At 49.5% G+C, this 24,952-nt stretch overlaps 1 protein-coding gene across 10 annotated transcripts in view; it reads right to left on the bottom strand.

Annotated features, from left to right (window-relative positions):
- Nucleotides 1–24,952, bottom strand: part of PRKCE (protein kinase C epsilon) — a 493,249-nt gene that overhangs the window by 28,249 nt on the left and 440,048 nt on the right. For all 10 annotated transcript variants that reach the window (XM_039222525.1, XM_039222528.1, XM_039222530.1 and 7 more), the window contains 2 exons: nt 9,411–9,549; nt 3,893–4,081 (listed from right to left, as the gene is read on the bottom strand). In XM_039222525.1, coding sequence (XP_039078456.1) covers nt 3,893–4,081; nt 9,411–9,549 — 328 coding nt within the window. The remainder of the gene's footprint in view (nt 1–3,892; nt 4,082–9,410; nt 9,550–24,952) is intronic.

The raw sequence follows: 24,952 nt of genomic DNA, 5'->3' as shown, positions 1-24,952 counted from the left end.
GAGGTTAATTAACTGGGCCAAGATCTAACAGCCAACAAGGTACAATGCTGGCATTAGGAACTTAGGCTGTTACTAACTCCCTGATTCTCCTCAGATTCTTGAGCCTCCTAGTCAGGGAGACTGAGATCCGATAAACTCACTCATGCTGAGCGGTCCACAGTCCTTGTTGAGGTAAGGAAAGAGGACCAGATATTCATGCTAAGGCAAATTATCAAAGGCACGCCCTCCACTTCTCTTTTTCCTGGACCTGGACCCTCTCATTTTTTTTTTTTTTTGAATTTGAATTTGTAATCTCTAGCATAAAATCTCCATGTAGATCAATTGACAAAAAAAAAAAAAGATAAAGAAAAGCTTATTGCTTCTCGATGCTTGTCTGGTAAAACCACATGGATGTGTTTTATATTTGTTGGCTAATGTCTTATGAGAAGAGCCTCTGGCTTGGAGGCATCTTCCCCAGACATTAAAACCTGTATTTTTATCTGTAGCCCTGAGAGGTCCCCACACACCCAGGCAAACTTGTTCCTATTAAGCGAGTCAGTCCTGACGGCAAATAATTTGGGTAGATGTGTACCACATAACTTTGGAAAAAGTCAGTGCTGGTAGGTGGAACTATTTCTGATAGCCACCCCAAATAAAGGCAGGGGTGCATGTGTGTGCCCGTGAGCTAGGGACAGAGTTACATTTTACAGGAGGAAGGCTAGGAGTCTGTACTTAAACAGAGGAATTGAAGAGGGCAAACCATAATGCAAAGAAACACATCTATACAGATACAATTTCAGGCTTCATCATCAAGGGAGAGTTTTCTGGGCAGGGAGAGCCTCTTTTTGACCCTTGCCTGATGTCCCTGAAGCCAAAACACATGGACACTGAGCTGAGAGAGCCGCAGATAAGAGAGAGAAGGGGTTGTGGGCAGATCAGAGTCAGCAATGGGAACAGTGCACGCTTTGCCCTCCTAATCTGAAAGTCAGTGGACACCACCCCTGCTTAAACCCTCCGATCCAGATCCCCCGGAGGATAAAGTCCACACCCCTCAGCTGGCACACACACACTTCTCAGTGTGAGCCCAGACTAGCTGGTTGGGCTTTCACATCCTTTATTACCCCTATAATGCCCATATCCAGTCCCTATGAGGACCAGGCCCCCTCTGTTGAAGGCTTGCCAGAGTCTCTCCTCTGTGGGTGCCTGGGACATCATGTTTCTTATTTATTTAACTTACAGTTTATCTAAGAGCACCTGGGTGTCTCAGCCAGTTGAGTGACCAACTCTTGATTTCGGCTCAGGTCACAATCCCAGGGTCATGAGATCATGCCCCGTGTCGGGCTCCACACTGGGCGTGGAGCTTAGCCTCTTTCCCTGTGTCTCTGCCCCTTACCCGCTCATGCTCTCTCTCTCTCTTTCTCAAAATAAAAAATGTTAAAAAGTATAATTTATCTAAACATCCCTTACCCTTAGTGAGCTCTAGGATAGAGGAGTCAGTTCTATCTTCCCAGCATCTGGTTCAGCGCCTAGCTTCTACTGTGCACCTGGTATATTTAAATGACTAAATAGGGGGCTGAACCCTGGGCCTCAGAGCACAGCACAGTGAAAAGGAAAGAAGGCAGCAGGACCATCACTAACTGTTGCACAGGTTGTGCACTACATAACTCTCTGATGCAAATGGCCTTCTCTAGAGCTCTGTACCACTTTCATGCAGGCAGCAGCTCTTAGAGACATAGCTCAGTGGCCAAAGTCATGAAAACCCGGCTTGACTTTAGAATGTCAGGAAGTACAGATTCTTCCTTACTTCCTTAGCTCTTCCTGTCCCTCCACTTCTGGGAGAGGAAGTAGAAGGGCTTCCTTATAGATGGATTAGCTACACCTCAGGAACATGCAGATTTTAACATCTCAGGAAGATGCTTCTGAGCCCGGAGCCCTTGCAGAGAAGATGCCTTCTCTCAGAGACTCTGCCCTCAGCACTCAGCAGACACAGACACAACCTCTAGCTTCTGAATCTCTGTAGGTCAGTTTCTCAACCTCTGCACTAATGACATTTTGGACGGGGTACGTCTTTGTTGCGGGGACTGTCCTGTGCACGGTCGGGTGTTTAGCAATGTTCCCGGGTTCCACCCACTAGATGCCAGCAGCAGCACCACCCCCCACCAGGTTGGGACGGCAAAAACATCTCCAGACATTGCCAAATGTCTCCTGGGGTGGGGGTGGGAGGGCAAAAGCATACCTAGTTGAGAAACACTGCTCCGGGTCTACTGAAATGAAAGAGCCTTGTGGGGTGCGGCAGGGGGCTCACTGGAAGGTTTGCTGGGCTGGTGTTCAGGGTACCGGGACAGTGACCAGCTCTCCGGGCTGGTGCTCTCTGTCTGCTTCGGGTGCTGCCTGTGGGTTTCTCCTTAGCCCGCACCTGACACAGTGCCTGGCACATACTAGATGCTCACATACTCTATCTGCTTCCTTCACTGCTCTCATCCCAGTGGGAACTATGTGTGGATCTATTTATTTATTGCCCACCTTTGCCTGCTGGAATGCAAGGTGCACAAGGCAGGGTCATTGGCTGTTACACTCACCAGTGCTTACTTAGCATGAGGCATGATGCCCGGCACAATGGAAACATTCAGTAAGTAATAGGTCATTATGGGGCACCTGGGTGGCTCAGTCGGTTGAGTGTCTGACTTCAGCTCAGGTCATGATCTCACAGTTTGTGAGTTCGAGCCCCGCATCAGGCTCTGCCCACTTCAGATCCTCTGTCTCTCTCTCTGCCCCTCCCCTGCTTGTGCTCTCTCAAAAATAAATATTAAAAAAAAAAAAATAGGTCATTGAATTATTGACTGGGAGGGAGAGAAGGTGGGGGGAAGAGAACTTGATGAGTTGAGGGAAAGAAGAAAGGAGGGAGAAAAAAAGAACTGTATGCTCCGATGTGGCATTTTCCAGAAGATGGTATGTGTGCTCCCAGACTCCTCTATAATGATTTTAGATCTTTTTACCATTTTCATATGATGATTTATGTTAATTAGTTATGGCAAATGATACTGACTTACCATTATGACAGCGATATGAAACGTCTTTGTAAAAAACATGCCCTTAGGTAAATATGGGTAGTGGATTGAAAGAACAAGTAAATCACAGTGGAGAGGGTACCTGATATGGGAAATCTGGTGGATGTGATGTGCCAAGTCCTGAACTTTGGAGCATTCTGGTGGGTGAAAGAAGCCAGGACTAGAAGGCAAGTTTCATGGGCTGTCACCTGGGTCCTGCCTCAACCCAGTGGGTCCACTGCTCTGGCTCACCTTCCCTGCACCCCAGCCCTTACAGCTTTCTAAGAAGGTCAGGGAGCTTCACATCCTTGCCCCAGCACAAGTGGTTTACACCACGGAAACATCTGTGCTGGACACGTACTGAGCATCTCACATGGGAGGGATTATTTGCAGGGCTGGGGACAGTCTCTCTGTCGTGTCTGAATCCAGCACATGGCTGTGTACTTTCTGATCAGGTCGTTTGCCACCATGGACACAGGTGCACCGTGCCTGCCTCCCTCTTGCCCATCACAGGCTCCAGGGGAAGACAGGTACAGGCTGCAGGGGAGGACGCGGGGTCCAGAGCCCAGTGTGCAAGGGGCAGAAGTGACCCTAGCATGGTTTGGGGTGCTTCTGTTCGCTCGGACATGCAGCGCTCCCTCTCAGGAAACACAAACATGTCCCTGGCCCACGGAAAGCAACTCATGCCTCAGCACCCCACTGTGACCGCCCGCAATGCCTCCCTCTCAGCTGCCGCAGAGGTGGGACAGGGACAGGCGGAGAGGAATGGGGCCAGGGGTCTTCGGGATGGGGAAGGAGCGACGGGGTCACAGGGAGAAGACGGAGGCTGGGGAGCAGGCACGGGGTGGGGGAGGGTGAGGACTCACGGCTTTCAGGATGCTGACGGCCTCCTTGCTGAGCCACACCGGGTAGAGCACGTCGTCATGGAGGATGGACTCGAACAGGTCATCCTCATTGTCGGCCTCGAACGGGGGCTGCCCAGCCATCATTTCATACATCAGCACCCCCAGGGCCCACCAGTCCACTGAGGGGCCGTACTCCAACTCCTGCAAGATCTGTTCAAGGACACGGGCAAGGTCAAGACCCACCAAGGACGCCCCACCCACGGCCGCCCTGTGTCACAAGTGCTGTGTGAACTGCCTCGTTATTCCCAGCTTGCCGCTCTGCACAGCAGAACCCAGGCAGGTATGATTTAGGCTCGAAATCAGCCAATTCAGTGAAAGCCGAGTTTGGAACACACGATGCTGGGGGCTGTCAACTCTCCTCCAAAGTCAACATTGACAGCCTGTCCTCCCGTGGGAATAGATCACTATTCTTTGAGCAGATGAAGTTCCTGACTTGCACTTAGGACTATACAAAAATGCATGAGTATTTTTGAAAATCAGGGTCAGAGAGGCAAGATGCAGACAGAGAGAGACATAAGCAAGCTGTGAACGACTGAGAGCAAGCGAGGGCCGTCTCACACCCAGCACAGAGCGTGGCGCACCGAGTGAGAAGCGCACAGAATGTCAGTCTTCTTTAAATTGTGACAATGTTGAGTTCACCTGAGCCCTGTGCTTCTGGAAAAGAAACTACAGTTAATAAATCTCCCCATCCTTTTGTGTTCTAACCACAAAGGACAGCTATGCTTTCAGATATTCTAGGAAGGAAAAGACCCATCTCCAACGTTCCTCATGACTCCCATAAAACCCACTGATGAACCCCTTGTTTGCCTGCCTCTGCAGAGCCCAGACCCCTTCATTTTCTGTGAGGCATTTTCCTTATTGCAACAGCCTGCATCCAATCATCTCCTCGACTGTCGTTGCCAACGGTCACTTCTCTCACCTAGGCTCTCAGTCTCTCTCGTTTTCCTCTGACCGCAAGCCTAGTCAAATGCATTTATGTTAAATGCATGCATGACACGTGGGTAAGGAATGTTCTGTGCCATCGGCTTCCTGCACGGCATGTGGGGACTGAAGTTTCCTAAACTGAATCACAATTTCAGTATCTGGGAGAAATGCCACCTAAAGTCAGGAAGCGATGGAGCCTTCAGAAAAGCGAGTAATTGCCCCAATCTGTTTTTTTTTCTGGAGCACTGGCCATGGGTTACAGTGGAAGAGACAGAAGACTGACCAGGATGTTCCCACCCCATCCCAAGTTCAGTGCTAAGTGTTTTCTGGGCGATCTGGAGCTACTCACTTGACTTCCTCATCAGACGAGGCTCAGATTCTCAGCTCAACCTCGTAAGATGAATTAAGGTAGAAGACTTGAAAGCATATTGCAAAATACCCAGATAACTGGAAGGTGGTACAAGATCCAAGTTTTCTCCTGTTAGGTTTGGTCTCCATGTAGACAGAGTATGTAGTAGGTCAATGGTCTAGGTGTGGCTCAGGGTAGAAATAAATGCTGGGCTGTCCCCACCGCTAAGGGGGGGACTCTGAAGTGATGTCCTGGTGCTGCCCACGAACAGAAGGGCAGAGGAGACACTTCTGGTTTCTCTCAGCTCTGTAACTCTATGGAGAATTCCCAGAAATGAAGGTGATAGAGGACAAGCATGGCTGGGGTGCATGTCCTAAAAGGGGTGTGCATTCAAGACACCCCCAAAACAGCAAAGGCCATGAGCCATCATGTCAGCTTGCAGGACACCTCAGGCAGGTAACTTCTCAGGGAACTTGTTCAGAGCAAGGCTCCAGCTCAGTTCTCAGATCTCAGGATGGCCAGGGAAGAGGACGCGGAACGTGAGGACCGGGGCTTTCCCCGCTCTCCCCCGAACACCCTTCTAGAGACTAGAGATCGCTTGGGATTAAGTAAAAACAGACTTGGGAGGAATCAATTTGAAAACAGTAAAAACATGCATGATTTAAGAACCCTTTTAATTTAGAATGAAAAGAAATGCAAGCAAACGCAGCCGCCTTTGAATTATTTGGGGCTAGTGATGTTTGGTGACTATCTTTGGTTTTTTAGTTCAGTGGCCAACACATAGTGTCTGAGAGGTCAGAGCTATAGGCTCCGCTGTCCCGAGAAGCTGGAAATGGTGCTCTGTACCAGAGCCAAAGCCAAAGTCAAAGCCGAAGCCAGTGGCTCTGTCAATCATAAAAGACCCGGCACCCCGCCTGGCTCACCATGGCACTGCTGGTTTCGAGGGCATGGCCATCACCCATCTCCTCCAGAAAGCTTTCCCATATTTCCTCAGCTTTCCTCTTATCTTCTGACATCCTAAGGCCTTTTCCTGTCCCTAGGATCTGCAGGCACTTTCCATACACTACCGTGATTTTGGTTATTTTTTCACAGACAGTTGTTTCCCCTGGGCATCTCTAAGCCACCAGGCACAAGGGTTCTAGAATGCTTCTGAGCCTCCCCCTACCCCCGCCCTCAGTGCAACCCGACCAACTGCAGCACTCGTGAGACTGGCTGTCACATGTGCCCACTGTGTGCATCTCACCGGGTGTGTTCCCTTCTCTCCTAGGCTCAGGGGGCTCCGAGTGCTAGGGTGGCCAACCTCTAGGAGGCGGCAGATCTGGGTTCTGCGCGGGTTCTGCGCCTCCACAGGGTGGTGGGGAGGGGACCTCCAGGTGGCCTATGTGTGCTTCGCCAGCATGGCTCTGCGGAAACCACAGAGCGGCCCTGCCCACCCTTCCCCAGGCCCACTCCTGCGCCTTTCCTTCTGGGGCGGCATCTTTCGTGCAATCCCTTCCGGGCTTGGCCCTAATTTTATGCTTTCTAACCGGCTTGTCAGCAATGGAGAGGTGAGAAGGGCAAGGCTTTGCACGCCATGGGAGGGCACCTGGTGCGGTAGCTACCCCCCTTGAATTGGTCAGAGCTGGGGTAGCAGAGAAGGTCAGGCATGGGGTCTAACGGTGCCAGTGGTACCCAGGGCTGGCTACCATTTCCTGGGGAGCAGGGGCTGGGTACGGGGAAAGGAGAGGGGGTGCAGTGGGGGCTAGCCAAGGACACATGATGGGAAGGGAAGCCTTGGGGAAGAGCTAGCACCAAATGAGCTAGCGCCTCATCAGGTGTCTCTGGTTTCAGTGTTAACCCAGGCTCCTCACAACCCCTCCTATTTGAATAGAGGCTTTTGGTTTCTCAGGCATTTCCATGCTCTAATCTCATTAGCTTCTTAAAACACCTTGATGAGGTAGGTAGGGCAGGAACTGTGATTCCCATTTGAACGATGAGGTCACACGGGGGCATCAGTGGCCCAGGCTAGCCTGGAATCTCAACTCTCAGGTCTGTGCTTTTCCCACCCCGCTGCACGAGCCAGCAAGGGTGATGGCCACTACGTATGTGCCAATGCTCGCTGCGGGCCGGGCACTGTGCTAAATGCATTAGAGGCATGATTCCATTTAATCTCCCCCATAGCCCTTGATAAAAGTAGCAATGCCTCTATCAGCTGTGATCTGCCTAGAGGAAGACCACGGATTGCTTTTCACACATAGTGGGCACAAGGATGGAAAGGGAAGGAACAGTGTCCATGCCTTGGTATAGACAGAGAGATCGGCACTGTTCATTGTGACTCTCGTCAACGGACTGCCTTTCATGAAGGTTGTGTGGGTGTTTTGTTCACCATAAAGTGAGTGTTTGCCTTGGGCTGGGTCCTTAACTACTATGCTGGCCTGTTAACCCTTTGTCTCCAGCATCCGCTTACAGAGGAATTGGAACCAAGTATTCGGATGATAAGAAATGAATGAGGAAGAAGGTGAAAAAGAAGGTCCCAATTGAGAGCCCTCACTTTTACTGATTTCTCCTCCAAGATTAAATTCCTAGTGTTCCTACTAAGGAAGATATTTTGAAATCTCTCCTTTCAGATGTTAGAAGATAAAGGTTCTGAAGGGAATTCAACGATTACTTACCATCCTCACATCTCTCCTCAGGCCCCCCATGTCTTGTCTGGTCTGTGAAAAGTCTCTTAACTGACCTTCCCTCACTCTCTGCCTTCGGAGCTCTACTGCCATTGCTCATCTTCATCCTGGGACGGGTCTGAGAAACCCGGACACCCTCCAATGGAAAACTCTTGGTGGGTGTCTAGACTCTGAGCGTGCCACTTTCCTAGGTCTTTGTTCCTAGTTTTATCCATTACCATGTTCTGGCTATACTATATCCCTTCCCTGAACAAGAAAGAATATTCTCATCCCTTCAGCCATGCTCGTAGTGGAGGGTCACAAGTTCAAATTCATTTATTCATTCAGCGAACCATTACTAACAGCCTGATTTGTGTGCTGGTTCCAGGACTCAGATTAGAAACACAGCCCCTGCCCTAAAGGATTCAGAGCCCAGGGATACTGAACATCTTGTGCTGCCCCGCCCCCATCCCCTTCCTCCCTGTTGTTTTCGGGAATGCTTCCCACCCCCTACCACCATAGGAAATCCTGCTGATTCTTGACCACTTAGTTCATCTACCAGGTGCTCCAAGAAGCCTCCCCATGTCCCTGAGGATACCGTCTTGTCTCTCATATCTATTTATTATGCTTAATTAGTTGTGTACTTATCTTCCACTGCCTCTAGACCAGAAGTGCTTTTAGGACAGTGATGAGTGTTTAGTCAATTCTTTATCCCCACTTTGCTTTGTGTCTAGCAGGTGCTCAAACAATGCCCACTGAAAGGAAATGAAATCTGAATGGGCTAACTAACACCCACCCACCACGGGCAGTGCTTAATTGGGATTGGTATTTCCTTCCCATCGAACAAGTGTCAGAACCCTCAAGGCCATTTTAATGAAGCATCTGTGACGTACTTTGTCCTAAAGTGGAATCATATCATGCTAGTTATCACTCAGCCTAGGTAAGAGTGATTTGGAGAAATTCAAGGCAAACAAATACTTTATGATGAACAAAACATTTGGACAACTTGACAAAAGGCAGCTCATTCGTAAGACTCCCAGTGGACATCTCTGATGTATGTGTACAGCGAGGCACGCTTTCCTCTTCCTGCTCCACCCTGTGCGCCTGCTATGCAGAATTGCCATGGCGCTAGGGAGGGCAAATGATTCCCGGTTTCACTGTACGAGCGTTACAGCTGATGAAGAAGCTAATTGTTGCCTTTATCGATGGTGCTCTTTTATTCTGGTTATCAAGAAGTGAAAACAACGATAGGAATCTACAAAGTTCTCGTAGTCCTACTTTCATTGGTAGTTCTGGACTGAGAGGGAAAGGTAATGCCCCGTGAGGACCTGCCCAGGTTTGGGGAATGGCCTGTCGCTCACAGTTTGCCCATTATCTCCCTTATCACCGTCAGCTTTCTTCCAGAGAAATCAGCAAGCCTTCTACCTTTCCTTTTCTCCATCCTCCCTCAGAAGCCATCCTAGTTTTCTAGAGCCTTCCTCCAGCACCACTAGGTGACCTCAGTGCATGGGAATGGACCTCTGCCTCTGCCCGATGGAAGAAGGTGGCCCTTCGCACGGGGTCTTACCTCGGGTGCAATGTAGTCAGGAGTCCCGCAGAAGGTGGTGGTTGTGACACCGTTCAGAATCCCTTCCTTGCACATCCCGAAGTCGGCCAGCTTGCAGTGACCTTCTGCGTCCAGAAGGATATTGTCCAGTTTCAAATCCCTGCAAGAGGGGCCAGAACCACACGGTTAATGCTTCAGCCACCCCAATATGGCCTTCTTGAGTTGGAGAGATGTATACATCTCTGGGAAATCTTCTATAGAAAGGAAAGCCTTTGAGGAGGCTTGACCTGCTGGCAGCCAACCTCAGTCCGGGGCTCTTGCCCATGCTGGGCAACACCTAAAGGTGCCTCCATTGTCCCCAACACGACAGAGGAGCTTCTAACATCTCAAGACTGCTGTGGTTTAATAAAATCAGTAGCTATTTACTGAAGTCCCACTATGTGCTGAAATTCAAATTATTTAGACCTTGATACGAGAGAAAGAAGCAACCACCCCTCTTCCTTCATGGCTTAACCATAGGGATCAGCTGGAGGGATGAGACTAAGGCATAGTAACATCAATGACTCAGATAAAACCACAGAAGGATCAGATGCTACTTTGCAGAACACTGGCTATGTGAGCTACTGTGTTTCGTGGGGAAGACCACTGACAGCTGCTGCAGGCTGGGAGGGCTTCCGGAAAAAAGGACTCTCAAGAGAAGCTTGGAGAGATGGTTTGGAAAGAAAAGGTGGGAGGGAAGGGAAAGCCAACACAGCAGGTGCAAAAGGCAGCGAAGGGACCAGAGAACTGGGCTCCCGTGATTGGCAGGGCAAGACAGGCATATTGAAACCAACCCCAAAGAGCCTAGAATGCAAGAGGGGTTTGAAATTCATGCCAAGCACAACAGAAGACCTGCCTGCATGAGCACGACCTATTTGCGAGATCTGCCTTCTCTGGGGACAGGAGAGAAGACACACTGGCAGCCACGACCAGGCCTACAGTGCCAAGGCGGGTCTGTGCAGTGAGTGAGGGCCACAGAGGGTGAGGGGGGTGCCTGCCGGCCTCAGCCAGTGCAGCTCTCTTGCATCCTGCTTGATAGTTCGGGGTTCTACGTAAGATCCTGTATAAAATTTGAAGTTCTGGGTAAGAATTCCCCTATCAATCAAATCTGCAAACCCCACTGCTGTCCCATAGAAGGACCCAGGCCATCAGATGGAGGTCCCCACCCTGGGTCTCCCTCAGCAGCCACTCTGGGCTGAGGCGGAGGGGAGGGGGCTCTTGCATAGGAGGCCCATTGTCCCGCACAGAGCAAGAGGGGCCTTTCTCACAAGTCTGCTGGCGGCCGAATTTGAACTTCAGCCACCGTCGGGGATCTGGGCCTGAGTGCAAAGGTGGGGCAGGAAGCACTTCAGGGCCTGCCTGCTTTGCACCCACGGCCCTGTTTCCGCTTACAGCTGGGACTTCTTGAGAAAAGAGAAAGCTCATAAAATATGCTGTTCTAAGCAGATGCTTGTGCGCTACAGACGGAGCAGGGAGCCCAACCAAGCCGAGCCACCGGGACTGGGCTCCCCGACCTCCCACCCCGGCCACTGTGTGTGGTCAGGGGCTCGGCTCTGGCTGGGGTAGGAGGGAACGAGGAAGAACACGGACTCGGGCACAGGGAGCCTGGGTTTCAATCCCTCTTGTGGCACGGCCCGGTGAACTCACCCTGTGGGCCGGTTATCTGGTTTATCAAATTGGGGTGACACCTTCCTGCTTGTCTAAAGGGTTGAGACAGTGTGTGTGGAAGCAGTGGACCTTTATGCCATTACACCCACTTCCTTCACGAGGAAACTGAGTTGGAGGGAAGTGGGTGTTCTGTCCGCCCATCTGAAGATGTTGGGAGTCGTCAAGAGGTGAGCCTACGTGCCCTGCCGAGTTACAGGCGCTTGGTGCTCCCTCATCTGGTGCTGCCTTGTCCAGACCCACACGCATGCACCACAATCACCATGGCAACACTCGTAATTGTAACAGCAATAACAAACATGTGGAAAGCACCTCTGTGGCCTACAAACCACATTCGTGTTCTGAACAAGGGTTCAGAAGAACATGCTTCGCTAATATCAGGGCAGCGGTGGAAGCTGGAAAAGGCAGGTGGTTTCTGGAAGATGACGAGGGGGTTGATGGAACTAAGACTTGAGCTCGGGCCTCTGCTCTAAAATCTGGTGTTCTTGCCTCCATGTACTACGCTCCTCTACCTTCTTGTCTTCTGGTGGCATTTTCTTCCAATGCCAATTTGCAAAGGGCCCTTGCCTGACCCCTCGCAAGCCCTCTCTTTTAAAGCCTTGTCACTGGCAGGGTGCATCCTGCTTTGTATGAATGGACTAGATCCAGAAGGTTCTGAGCCAGCCTGAACCTTGCCCTTCTAAAAATTCAACTCCACTTCCGTCTGCTCAGGGTTCCTGCTCAGGGCAAGAGAAGGTGGAACATCTTGCTTGTCCCCAGCTTCTGCTCACTGCCTGTCCTAGCCCTGGCCTAGGTACACACCGTCCCCTGCTTCCTGCCTCCTCTTCTCCCTGAGGGAAGAAGCCGCCCCGCACTGAAGGCCCACAGAGGGGCCACGAGAGCCGGGTATGCTCTGCAGGCAGCACAATGGCAGCTGCGTCCTGTGCCCTGTGCCGTGGGCAAGGGAGGCCCCAGGCCAAAGCACGTCTTCACCCCAGCCCGCCGCTGATGCCAGAAATCCCGCCACTACTCACCTCTTCAAGTTTCCCCTCTACTGTCTGTGTTTCTCTAGAGCTCTGCCTCCCCATATGAAACCAAGTCCACGGAAGAGACCTGGTTCCTTTCCTTTGTGACAGAGAAGAATGGGTGCTGCTGGAAGGTCCCCTGGGGACCGGAGATGCCATCACCAAGGCTTCATTCCCCTGGGGGTCTTCAGTCTCTTTAAATAGAAAAATACCCAGGGCGCCTGGGTGGCTCAGTTGGTGAAGCCTCCAACTTCGGCTCAGGTCATGATCTCATGGTTCGTGGGTTTGAGCCCCGCACTGGGCTCTGTGCGGACAGCTCAGAGCCTGGAGCCTGCTTCGGATTCTGTGTCTCCCTCTCTCTCTGCCCCTCCCCCACTCATGCTCTGTCTCTCTCAAAAATAAATAAACATTAAAAAAAAAAAACATAAAAAAAGAAAAAAGAAAAATACCCACAGGGCTGGGACCAAACCTGCCTGGTGCTGGGCTCTCAGTGAGTTCCTGAGTGGGGTTTCAGTGGATGGCAGACCCAGGGCCGCCCAAGGTCATGTTTGCTCAGGCAGAGGAAAAGAGAGAGCACGCCCTTCCCTACAAGGGCGTAGGGGCCCAGGGCCGCTCAAGGAAGGTGGCATCCCTGGAATCCTACTTGCCGCACGGCTGGCTGAGGGTGGTGGCCCCTCTTGGTTTTCCCTCCCTCCTCCTTAGCCACACTGCTGCCCAGTTCCTCCCCCGGGATCTCTCGCCCGCTGGTTTTTAGTGCTGCCTGCTCTGAGGGGTCTCTAAAGCCCCCTGGGAAGTAGGGCCGAACAACCATTTCTCAGCCTTCCTGGCTCTGAGGCCCGGCTTGCAGGGCAAGGTGTGTGGGCTCTTGGCCTTTCTGGGCATTCTCCACGGTGCTCAGGACAGGGGCCGGGCACACAGTAGGTCCTTATCAAACTTGTTGACTGACAGCTTTGCAAAGAGGGACTTCTGTCTAGATTAGATATTAATTCCCATCAGTCCTCAAATACAAGGGCAGGGTACATTTGAGGACTGGGGACAATTTTAAAGGAATGAGATCTTTTTTTTTTTTTTTAATAGTGGAAAAAATACAGCAAAGTCCTTTCTCCTATACATGAATCAATATGACAAGCTTTTACTTATTAAATTGATAGTTTCAATTTTTAAAATAGGTAAAGCCTTCATTGTGTTCTAAAACTGAAAGTATAAAAAGGGCATACAATAAAAATTGTCCCTTCTGCGTCTGTTCTCCAGACACCTCTTTTTTCCCCATATAGGCAACTGCATTAAAAAAAAAATTTAGGGGTACCTGCGTGGCTCAGGTGGTTAAAGGTCTCACTTCAGCTCGGTCATCATCTCCTGGTTTGTGGGTTTGAGCCCTGTATCGGGCTCTGTGCTGACAGCTCAGAGGCTGGAGCCTGTTTGGATTCTGTGCCTCCCTCTCTCTCTGCTCTTCCCCAGCTCATGCTGTCTCTCAAATAAACGTTAAAAAAAAAAAGTTTAACATTTGTTTATTTTTGAGAGAGAGAGAGACAGAGAGTGAGAATGCAAGCATAGGAGGGGCAGAGAAAGTCAGAGGATCTGAAACAGACTCTGAGAGCACAGACCTTGATGTGGGGCTTGAACTCACAAACTGTGAGATAATGACCTGAGCCAAAGTCGGATGCTTTGACTGAGCCACCCAGGTGCTCCAGGCAACTGCATTTTATCCATTCCTTGTGTATCACCTTGGTCACGTTTTACGCATAAATAAGAAAACGTGAATATATCTTCATGTTCCCCCTTGTAACTAATCGGGAGCTTACTACACGCACTCTTTTGCACCTTACCTTTTCTATTTTATATGTATTGGAGATCTGTCTTGGCACATAAAGAGGCTCCTAATATTTTTTTAGGACTGCATAATACTCTACCATATTTATTGGGGAACATTTAGCTTGCTTTCAATATCATGCTATTACAAACAGTGCTGCCATGAAGATGTTTATAAATATATGAAGGTAACTGTACATGCTTTATAGAAAAGAAATTTCTGTGTCAGATAGAACAGGAATGTGGACTTTGATGGATGTTGCCAAGTTGCCCTTCTTAAGAGTCTGGAAGATTTAGACTTTTTTTTTTTTTTTTTTAATGTTTGTTTATCTTTGAGAGAGAGAGAGAGAGAGAGAAGCAAATAGACAGACAGAGTATGGGCAGAGGAGGGGATGAGAGAGAGAGAAGGAGACACAGAATCCGAAGCAGGCTCCAGGCTCTCAGTTGTCAGCACAGAGCCTGATGCTGGGTTCAAACTCACAGACCATGAGATCATGACCTGAGCTAAAGGTGGACACTTAGCCAACTGAACCACCCCGGTGCCCCCAATGATTTGCACTTCTGTCAGCAGTCCATGATAATGGCTTCTTGTCAACGTGGTACATTATTGAGTTTCTGGTAGTCTGACAGGTGAATACAATATCTCAATATATTCTTAAGTTTCTTTGTAAGTTTGAGTATTTTTGCATACATTTAAAAGATATCGGCATTTTTTTTCTATGAACTGTTGTCATTTTTCTTTTATGTTGTTTATTTCTCATAGGTTTTTTTAAGGAGCTCTTTCTAGATTAGGAAATGAAACTTGAGTGGCAGAAGAATTGCAAATTCTTTTTTTTTTTTAATGTTTTTTTAATGTCTTTTATTTATTTCTAGGAGAGAGAGACAGCGTGAGCAGGGGAGGGTCAGAGAAAGAGGGAGTCACAGACTGAAACAGGCTCCAGGCTCTGAGCTGGCAGTCAGCACAGAGCCCGACGCGGGGCTCGAACCCACAAACCGCGAGATCATGGCCTGAGCGAAAGTCGGACGCTTAACCGACTAAGCCACCCTGGCGCCCCAAGAATTGCAAATTCTTGTCCCAGTTTAATTGTTGAGATTGCTTGTGGTGGTTTATTTTCTGGTTTTTGGATTTTATGTCTTAATTTGAAAGGCTTTACCCCTTTCAACGTTATAAAAGCATTCTCCCAAGGTCCCCCATTGTACTTGTCTGCTTTCATTTTATAAACAGAAGTCTCTGACATATTTGGAATTCGGCCTGATAAAAGCATGCTTTTATGCAACTTGGGTTCCAATCCCATATGTTGGATAGTTCATTGACTGAAATCTTTTCAAATACTGGTACTAGCCCTCAATTAGTATTTGGAATTATTTCTATACTCTTCATTTGATGATGCTGATTTATACCACACTTTTTAAATTACTGTGGGTTTATGATACATTTTAATATCCAGCAGGGCTGGTCCCTTTCTTTTTCAAAATTTCCTGGCTACTCTTGCTTGTTTATTTTTCCATATGAACTTTAGAATCATCTGTCTTGTTTTAAAAAAAATCCTGGTGATGTTTTTATTGGGAACATGTCTAAAGTTATAAATTAACTCAGAGAGAATTGATATTTTTATGATGTTGAGTCTTCCTATCCAGTAATGTTGTTTGTCTTTCGATTTGTTAAAGTCTAATGTTCTTGAAGGGCATTTGAAAGTTCTCTCTTATAGATCTTGTGCATTTCTTGTTATATTTAATGGCAGCCTCATGACCATCCCCATACCCGTTCTCAGTTTCTTCCTCAGTAAGAGAACATTGCTGTTGTTTTTCAAGCCCTGCTCATAGTGATGCAGCTCTAAACTGGGATTCAAAGCCTTCCTTAGAGCTGGGTGTGGCTACGTGACTATGTTCTAGCTAATCAACTGTGCAAAGTCTTAAAATGAAGACACTTACTCTTCTCTTTCCTTCCTCTACATACAGCCTGGATGAAGACAGCATGCCTGGGGAATAGCAGTCACCCTCAAGCAGAAAGAAAAGGACCAAGTCCCAGTAGTGATGACTGGACTTCCCATCTCCAGTTAACATTCTTATGAAAAGAAACTTGTATCTTATTTAAAGCACTGTTTTCTAAATTCACTTCTAAAGAAGGCGAGTTGTTATGGTCTATTTTAAATTCCAGTGATAAACAGGGTCTTTTTTTGAGGGTGCCTGGGTGGCTCAGTCGGTTGAGTGTCTGACTCAGGTCATGATCCCAGGGTCATGGGGTTGAGCCCCCTGCGGGGCTCTAGGCTGAGCACGAAGCCTGCTTGGGATTCTCTCTCTCTCCCTCTGTCCCTCCCCCCAGCCCCACGCTCAAGTGCGCTCTCTCAAAAATTAAAAAAAATCCCATTATAAATCGAATCTTTTCTTCCATCATACTATTTATCTGGCTGCATATGTATGTACTAGTAATTAATTTCTGCTGATAATTTTATCAACCTGGTTGATTCTCCTGGGTTTTCCAAATCCTCTGTCATTGGTGATCATTTTCACTTTTTCCTTTTTAGTGTTTCCATTTCTAGCTTGCTTACTTTGCCTGATTCTGCTAGCTAGAACCTCAAGGACAATGCTAAATAACAACGGTGATGGTCTTTGATTTTTGGGGGGATGGTCCCTCCCAGCACTGCTTCAGGCTAAATGCCTTTATCATAGTCTTTGTCCCTGGTACCTGACCGAAGGCTGTGACATCTCCACTAGACTGAGGACTTGTGAGAAATTCCATGGAAACTCCCTTTCTCTCCCAGCTTCCAGAGGTCCAAATGCGGTGTGGGGAAGAGGGTGTGCAGCGTCCCCCTCTAGTCCTGGGTTTCTCCTCTTTGGAGCTGGATTGACATTGGCAGCTGGATAATTCTCTGTTGTGGGGGCTGTCCTGTGCATTGTAGGAAGTTCAGCAGCAATCCTGACCTCTAGACATTGGATGCTGTTATCAACACACCCCCAACCCCCCAGTTCACAAGGCCCCAAATGGCTCTAAACATTGTCTCATGTCCCCTGCAGGACCTCTGAGGACCGTTACTGCCCTAATCTAAGTCTTACACAGTGATCAAGGCTCCGAGATGGTCTGGCCCAGATCACTAAGCCAAACAGGGATTTGAGAGCAAAGCTATCAGGAAAGGGTGCATCTGCCTGGAATGTCCTCTGCCATTTTATCCTGGAAGACAGGAAGGCTGACCACACCAGCCTTGGACACATCTGGTATACCATCGACCAATCTTTTTAAACGTCTTAGGAAATCGAGGCTCACCCACACTTGCATGGCTGGAAAGAGGCTGTGCTGGGCGTACTCCACACAACTCCCCATGACCACCTTTCAGATCAAATGTAAGATCCAGAAGCTGGAAATCTCTGCTGATGGGACCCAAAGTTCCTTTGGTCTTAGAAAGGTGGGCTTCAGGGGGCACCTGGGTGGCTCAGTTGGTTAAGTGGCCAACTTGGGCTCAGGTCATGATCTCGTGGTTCATGAGTATGAGCCCTGCGTCAGGCTCTATGCTGACAGCGCAGAGCCTGGAGCCTGCTGCAGATTCTGCGTCTCCCTCTCTGTCTCTCTGCCCCTCCTCTGCTCGCACTCTCTCTCTGTCTCTCAAAAATGAACAAACGTTAAAAATTTTTTTTAAAAAGGTGGGCTTTATGGTGAGAAGGGGAATACAGAGGCTGAGAGGTCACAGGTGCTGACAGGGAAGTAGTGATTCAGAGGCAGGATGGTATACCCAAGGCTCCCTTGAGATAAGAGCACAGGTCTCTTGCAGAAACTCAAAAGACAGTCAAGAAAGTCTCGAATATCTTTGGGACTCAGTTTCCTTATCTGTAAAATGGGGATAATAATAGCCATGACTAAGGAACATAACCAGGTGACAGTTCTAGCAGGGTGCCCGATACATGGTGCTTACTCTGGAAGGAGCTAACCGTCTCTAACAGTCTCCAGGGGTCTCCAACCATCATTTCCTAAAACACACATGCCCTGTGAGGGTAGGTGAGTAGGTCCCTCCAAAACTCTTTGAGAAATACTTATTACTTCCTCGTGTGTATAAACCACAGAGATAGACTTTGTGGGGTGAAACATAGGGAGTCTGTGTAACTGTAACATATGGGGGATAGTGTCAAATAATCCTTGAGAGAGGGATGGAGAGAGACTGAAACTTTTAGTCTAGTCCAGTGAAAGAATCATGGATTCCTTTCCCCTGGGCCTGGGGAATGACGCCTCACATGCACCGAGGGGAATTCCAGTGCCCCAGGGGAGAAAGCGAAGGTGGGGGTGGTGGTTAAGGAGTAGGGGGTAGAGCAGCACAGGTGTCACTAATCAGGATTGGTGTGACAGCTTCCAGACCCTCAGCAACCCTCCCGGGCCCTTGGGGGTAGGGCCTCTGCACAGCCAGGGAGCAGCTGTGGTGGCGGCATGCATCTGTCCCTGTGCTTTGTGGCTCACTGTGCGCTATCACACACCTTATCTCTCTCTCTCCCCACAAGAGCCCCAACTTGTAAAGAACATGGTGGCAGGCCTGGGAGAGGCTGTGGGGGAGGGGAGAGCACCAAGGCTCACAAGGTGAGTGAGCACACAGAAGCTGGGTGGGGTGGAGTCCAGCTTTCCTCCCACAGCGCCTCATCTATCTTATCTGGAAAATCACCCTTTGCTACTTGTGAAATTGTATTTTCCCAACTTGGCAGGTCCCCCAGGAATAACGGCCAGATAACTGTTCCTCTTCTGTAAACCATGAGCATTTAGCAAAGGGCTGGCACACGTTGAGACCTTTCATACATAAGAAAAAATGGACCAGTGGCACCTGGGGGACTCGGGGGGGTGGTTAAGCGTCCTACTCTTGGGCTTTGGCTCCGGTCACGATCTCATGGTTGGTGGGATCGAGCCCCCCATTGGGCTCTGTGCTAACAGTACAGAGCCTGCTTGGGATTCTTTCTGCTCCGCTCTCTGCTTGCTCTCTCTCTTAAAATAAGTAAAGTTAAGGAAAAAAGAAAAGAAAAAGCTGAACAATTTTTCTTTTTTTTTTTTTTTAATTTATTTCTAGGAGAGAGAGAGAGAGACAGCGTGAGCAGGGGAGGGTCAGAGAGAGAGGGAGTCACAGACTGAAACAGGCCCCAGGCTCTGAGCTGGCAGTCAGCACAGAGCCCGACGCGGGGCTCGAACCCACGAACCGTGAGATCATGACCTAAGCGAAAGTCGGACGCCCAACCGACTAAGCCACCCAGGCGCCCCTGAACAATTTTTCTTGTTGCTTGACTTGAAAACTCAACCCAAAGGAAGAGAGCCGTATGCCCCAGTCCTTATCAACCAGGCTCCACCAATTTTAATTTCCCTCATTTCCCTGGTACTACGCTCCCTGGACTATTTCTCTGGCATGCTCCTTCTGCAAAGCTCAGGCCTGAATGCCACACAAACGACAGCAAATTCTTCCATTTACTTGAAGATAAGAGATTAGAAGGATTACCTCTCAGGACGCCAAGTATTTGGATCACCAGAGAGCAGGCCCCTCCGGGGAGGTTATGAAGAAACTGCTGGGTTTTGGACAAATAGTGGAGGCTAGCACATGATTGTGGCTAATCAGATGGCAATATAGGCCCTTCTGGCAGATGCTGTTAAACACCTTCATAAATTTAACAACACGTGTACAAGAAAGACAACTTTCCCCTCCGGGATAGCACATTCTCCTTGATATTGTGACGAATGTTCGTGACCGGCTGGTGTCCTTCCTCACGGCTCCCTCTGTGGCAGCCACCCCCAAGCACCCCCAGGAAAGACAAATCACTCGAGTGCCACACTGGGCCCGATGGGCCGGCAAGCGTAGAGCTTGTGAAACTGCTCCTCACGCCTCTCCCTCAAACAGAAAAGCAGATTTGCCGCAGAGCCAAGGTAAATGATTTAAAAATTCTCTACTGCTATACTGATACCTGAGAGTGAGTGGTGATGCTTCACTTCAGGCCAGTGTGCTGGGAAATCTCTGAGTCTTTCCATAGGAAAAGCTCAATCACTTAGGACAAGAGAATTAACTGCCATTCCCCCGCCCCCCAAATGCTTTTGTCCGGGCTCAGTGTTAAGTCTTTAAATGCATTATCTCATTTTATCCCACCAATGGCCTAGGAATGTGGCAGGACTATTATCATCTCCATTTGAAAGATGAGGAAGAAGGGTCTGAGGGGTTATTTACCTGGCCCTGGACCCACAGGTGGGGAGTGACACAGTGGGTTTGCTGGATATCAACTCCCCTGCTCTAAATCACTTTGTTACGTTGCAAAGGGGGGAGGGGGCAGAAACATTGTATCCATACACTTGGCATGGTCATAAGATGTAACCCATAAGCTAGACAATGCTGTTTTGACCAGCAGACCCTCAGCCACTATACTGACCTCTAGAAATCTGAGGAGTGAAACGGTACCCCTTTCGCAATGAAAATAAATAGCCCAGGACTGTACTTAGACATGAAGACTTAGAATCGAATCACTGTAGAATAACTTATCTGATTGCATGATTGTCCAATTACTTTTTTAAATCCATAGTTGTGAAAGCAAATTCTTTTTTTTGAGAGACAGAGAGAGAGTGAGAGAGCACGTACGCGCGAGTGGGGAAGTGGGGCAGAGGTGGTGGGGGGAGAGGCAGGAAGCAAGCTGAGAGAGAATCCTCCACGCTCAGCACAGAGCCTGATGTGGGGCTCGATCCCCCGACCCTGGGATGCTTAACCGACTGAGCCACCCAGGCACCTCATGAAAGCAAATTCTTAAGCTTGATATACTCACAGATAATATGCTGCTTTCCACCAAAAGTAAATGGGCCTCACTTGTGTCCCCAGCCAGTGGGATGGGGCTCTCCCACCGTCACGACACTTACACCTAGCTCCCCCCCTCCCCATTCCTCCCCGGGCCATCAATCAACCTGCCCTGGGAAATGGCTATTTATGGGTCTTGGTGTACAGACTAGGGCCAAGGACAATGACGACCTCCAGCAAATCGCTTCTCTGAGTTCACTGTCCTCAAATATGAGAAAAGACGGCTGGATGAGTTAATCCCCAAGGACCCTTCATGTCTGAGATCCTGGGAAGCGAAGGCAGCTGGAGCCCATGAAGTCTGAACTTGCGGTCCTGGCTGTTGCACACCAAATGTTTCTCTTTTCCACTCCGGAGCAAATCTTTGCCAGCACGCATTTTCATACCAAATGCGGATCAGATAACGCTCTCCTGCTCGCCTTCTTTAGAGGCGCCCCACAAACATGCTTCCTGGCACAGTGTGCAAGGCGCTTTAGGGTCTCCACCAGCCTGGACTATTAGCCTCGTCCCTCACCGCACCCCCTCATAATCCAAACCTGGGCCTGTGGTCACTGGGTGCTTCTCAGGTGTGTGAGGCTGTCTGCTGCCTCGATGTCCCAGCTATGAGGATCTGTCTCCCATAATGCAGACCTCAGGGGGTGATGCTGAGAAGCCTCCCAGTTGGGGATGCTCCCTAGCTTCTCAATATCCATTGGTCAAAGGATAAAAGAATCAGTGAGCAGGGAGGGAAATTTGTGAATCGTGGCCCTGGGCAGCCAGACGGCCCGCACAAATGCTTTCAGATAACATATGGAACTATTAAAACATATTATTTTTAAAAACTATTAAAACCAAAGCAAACCATCCAAGGCAGCTGAATGCATCCATTCTCTCGTTACATTCAGGAAGGACCCCTTCGCTAAGCCAGTAGCTTCCATGGCCCTCAGAGCAGAGCCCCAGATCCTTGCCACCTCCCTGCCCGTCCAGCCCCAGGGCCAAGGGGCTCTAATAGCACTTTCCTGCCTTGAGACCTTTGCCCCGTGGCTGTTCCGTCTCCCTGGAGAACAGACTCTTTGTCACTAGGGTCCCTGACTCGATCCCCATTCTGCAGGCCTCTTGCTGGCCACCGTGTCTAAAGCGGCCTGCCACCACTTGTCCCCCGCTGACCCTGACTTTCATCTCCGTCACCTCAGCCGTTCCCTTTGCAGCATTGACCACAACCTGTAATGGCTTTGCTTGTGTATGTCCTGGAGTATATGGTCTCCCCGGCATGAGCTCCGTGAGAACTGGGACTGTGTCTTCATGTTCCCAGCGTGGTCCCCAGAGCCCAGCAAAGGGAGCCTGCCCTCACTGTTGGCTAAGCGTCCGGAGGAGCCCGATCTGTATTAAGTCCACCTCGGTGATGGTCTAGTTAGCGGCACAATTGTGAACCCTAATGCACCTACTGCCTAGACGCCCTACTGTGTAACGCTCTGTGATACTTATGGTTGCCACTCAACAGTCTGCTGTCCATGGCAGGCCTTGAGGGTACTGAGAGGGAAGACACAGTCCCTGGCCTCAAGGAGGGGTCTGCAGGGAGAGGTGGACATGAGGCCAAAATGCCTGGGATGGTACATTCTACGCTAGAGGGACAAACAGGATGTCACCACTGCCCTTAAAAGGCAAGGGCTGCCGGCCTCGCCTTTTTTGGGCCCAGCGATCTGCAGCTCAAAATCTGGCCAGCATTCTGTCATCAGAGAAAGGGCCACTCCGGCTAAAGGACCAAGAGTGACCCTTCTGGGGGTGTGCCGGGAGCCGGGCGGAAGTGGACTCTGGCTCCTCGTGCCCAGAACTCCCAGACAGGAAGGCCAGAGCACCACTCTCCCGGCTCCTTGGTCAGGGTGAGAGGCTGCCCAGATGAGTGCATGTAGGTCTTCCTCATCCGGCCACACGGGCAGCCGCGTGCTAGAAGAGCGGTCAGCGCCTCGCAGGTCACCTCCGCCCAGATAAAGAGCTGAGGGAGCACAAATGAAACTCTGCACACGTGGAGGGGGATGTAGGGAAAGCACGTCTTCCTGCAGAGTGGGGGTCACCCAAGTTACTTGGAGGATATCAGAGGCCTCGTGTGAGGCCAGGGAGCTGAAAGTGGACTGACCTCCGAGGGGACAGAAAACAGATTTTATTATTCTTAAAAAAAGGCGTCTCACATTTGTATTTGTTTAATTTGGCCATAGAAGGGGTTTGCTTTTAGGACTATGTGGTGCTTTTCAGCTGATCAGAACTGTGGATATGGGAACGCGCGCGTGTGTACGTGTTATGCGCGTGTTGTCAGGGAGGACAGAATCTGGTGGAGTTTATAAAGCGGACGGCCTCCACTGCTCCACCTGATGAATACTGAATGGGCGGCTACCATGTACAGGGAGGCCCTGGCTTCAGAGTGAGGGCAGGGGTCTACCAGTACCTCAACCCACCCTCACTGGGTCTGGGGTGACTTGGAGACATCTAAATGGACACGCTGACCAACTGGTGACAGGGGAAGGTCTGGGCTGGAAAAATAATGAGCGTGGGTGAAACAGTCTGAGAAGAGAAGTGGGTTAAGACTGGTCTGGGAGCAAGCCCAATATTTAATGGGACAACCAGAGAGGAAACTCAGGAGCCTGGAGAGTCCAGAAGGCCAAGGAAGCCAACTATCCACCTGAGGCTCAGAGAGATAAAGCCACCTGCCCTTATTTATACTTATTGAGATTTTTCTCTATGTGCTTAGATAGTCCAATATACACTTAGAAATAATGATGACGATGACAAGTGTATTTTTCAAGAAAACACTTTCCAGATCAGTAGAGGCATCGTGTGCCAGGGCTGGCCTGGTGAACAGCTTTAGTAAAGAACAGAACTGTAAACTGCATGTCCACTAGTGAGAAGAAGGGATGGGATTTCCGGAATTCTGCTCAGGGCAAAAAGAAAAGAAAGCATCAATCTCCGCAGTGACCCCAGAAGATCCGCCTGTGCATAAGACAGCAGCTGCTCTGTGCAGGAAGAAGCCCCATTCAGAGACACCCCTCCATCCCCCCGGGTTCTCCAGGGACCTCCCAGTCTCCAACCAAGATGGACCTAGCATCTCCTCCTCCTCTTCCCAGTCATTGGATGTAGATGGAGTCCAGCTCGACAATAGTGCAGTTTTCTAGGCCCTCTCTCCTCTCTACCGGCCCACTGCCTTCTGGCTGCCCTCCTTGGCACTCTTTTCTGCTCTGAGGGGGCCACTGTGCTCTGGATATTTCTTTGCTTCCTTCTGGTTAGAAACCAGCCTCTGTCAAGGCGCCTGCGGGGCTCAGTCGGCTAAGCGTCCAATGTTTGATTTCGGGTCTCGGGTCATGCTCTCATGGTTCATGAGATTGAGTCACGCATTGGGTTTTGCCCTGAGAGTGCAAAGCCTGCTTGGGATTCTCTCTCTCCCTCTCTCTGCCCCTACCTCCATTCAAAATGAATAAACAAACATTAAAAAAGAAAAAAGATCACCCTCCCCCAAACAAGAAAACCCTTTGAATTAATTGCAAATCTGTTCAATGTCCCTGAGCGAAGGTGGACACTTATGGCTTGAGGTATGGCTTCCCCCAGGGAATCTGCATGAACTGAAGAGAGGTCTCTGGGGAGTTAGTGGAGGAGATGGGGTGCAGGGCACAGCTTCAACACCACATTGCAAATCCTGGCTAAAGGGGGCCTAGATCCCTTCTAGGGGCCACTGGCTTACCTCACCTCTGGGTCCAGCCTGAGCCAGCCGCTTCCTTTCATTTAACCCTAGGACCATTCTCAGGGGACAGGATTTTCCTGATGTCATTCAGCTAACACTCAGAGTGCCGTTCATTCCCTGACTTTGCTGGCAATCACCAGCCACGCCGATCTTTACACTAGAGCTAGCATGAGGGTGTATGGAAGCAGCAATTTCTACCTGTACAGAGAACATCTTTTAACTTGGTTTTGAATGAAGCCAATGTGTGGTGTAAGCCAGCTGGCCAGAGAATGGGCCTGACCAAGTGCGATAGTGACGAAGCCTATGAGGGGAACAATTCTCAGTCAGAAAGCACGTTGTTTGACCAAATTAAACACAAAAACGTGCAATTTGAGTGTGGTTCAGATCTGTGACAAATAACTTCTCCAAATATTCTACTCTGAAATAAATCATGACTTGTGAATTTATTTTAGCAAGTGCTCTGGGAAAAACTAAACTGTAGCGGAAACCAAAAAGGAAGTAAACATGGCCGTGAGGATGTGCGTAGGCAACACGGAATCCTCAACATCTCCCTCC

This window comes from Hyaena hyaena, unplaced genomic scaffold (assembly GCF_003009895.1).
Source record: "Hyaena hyaena isolate Hyena2069 unplaced genomic scaffold, ASM300989v1 scaffold_1147, whole genome shotgun sequence".
Classification (NCBI taxonomy): Eukaryota; Metazoa; Chordata; class Mammalia; order Carnivora; family Hyaenidae; genus Hyaena; species Hyaena hyaena.
The sequence above is the reverse complement of the archived record's forward strand: the minus strand, read 5'-3'. Positions and strand labels throughout refer to the sequence as shown.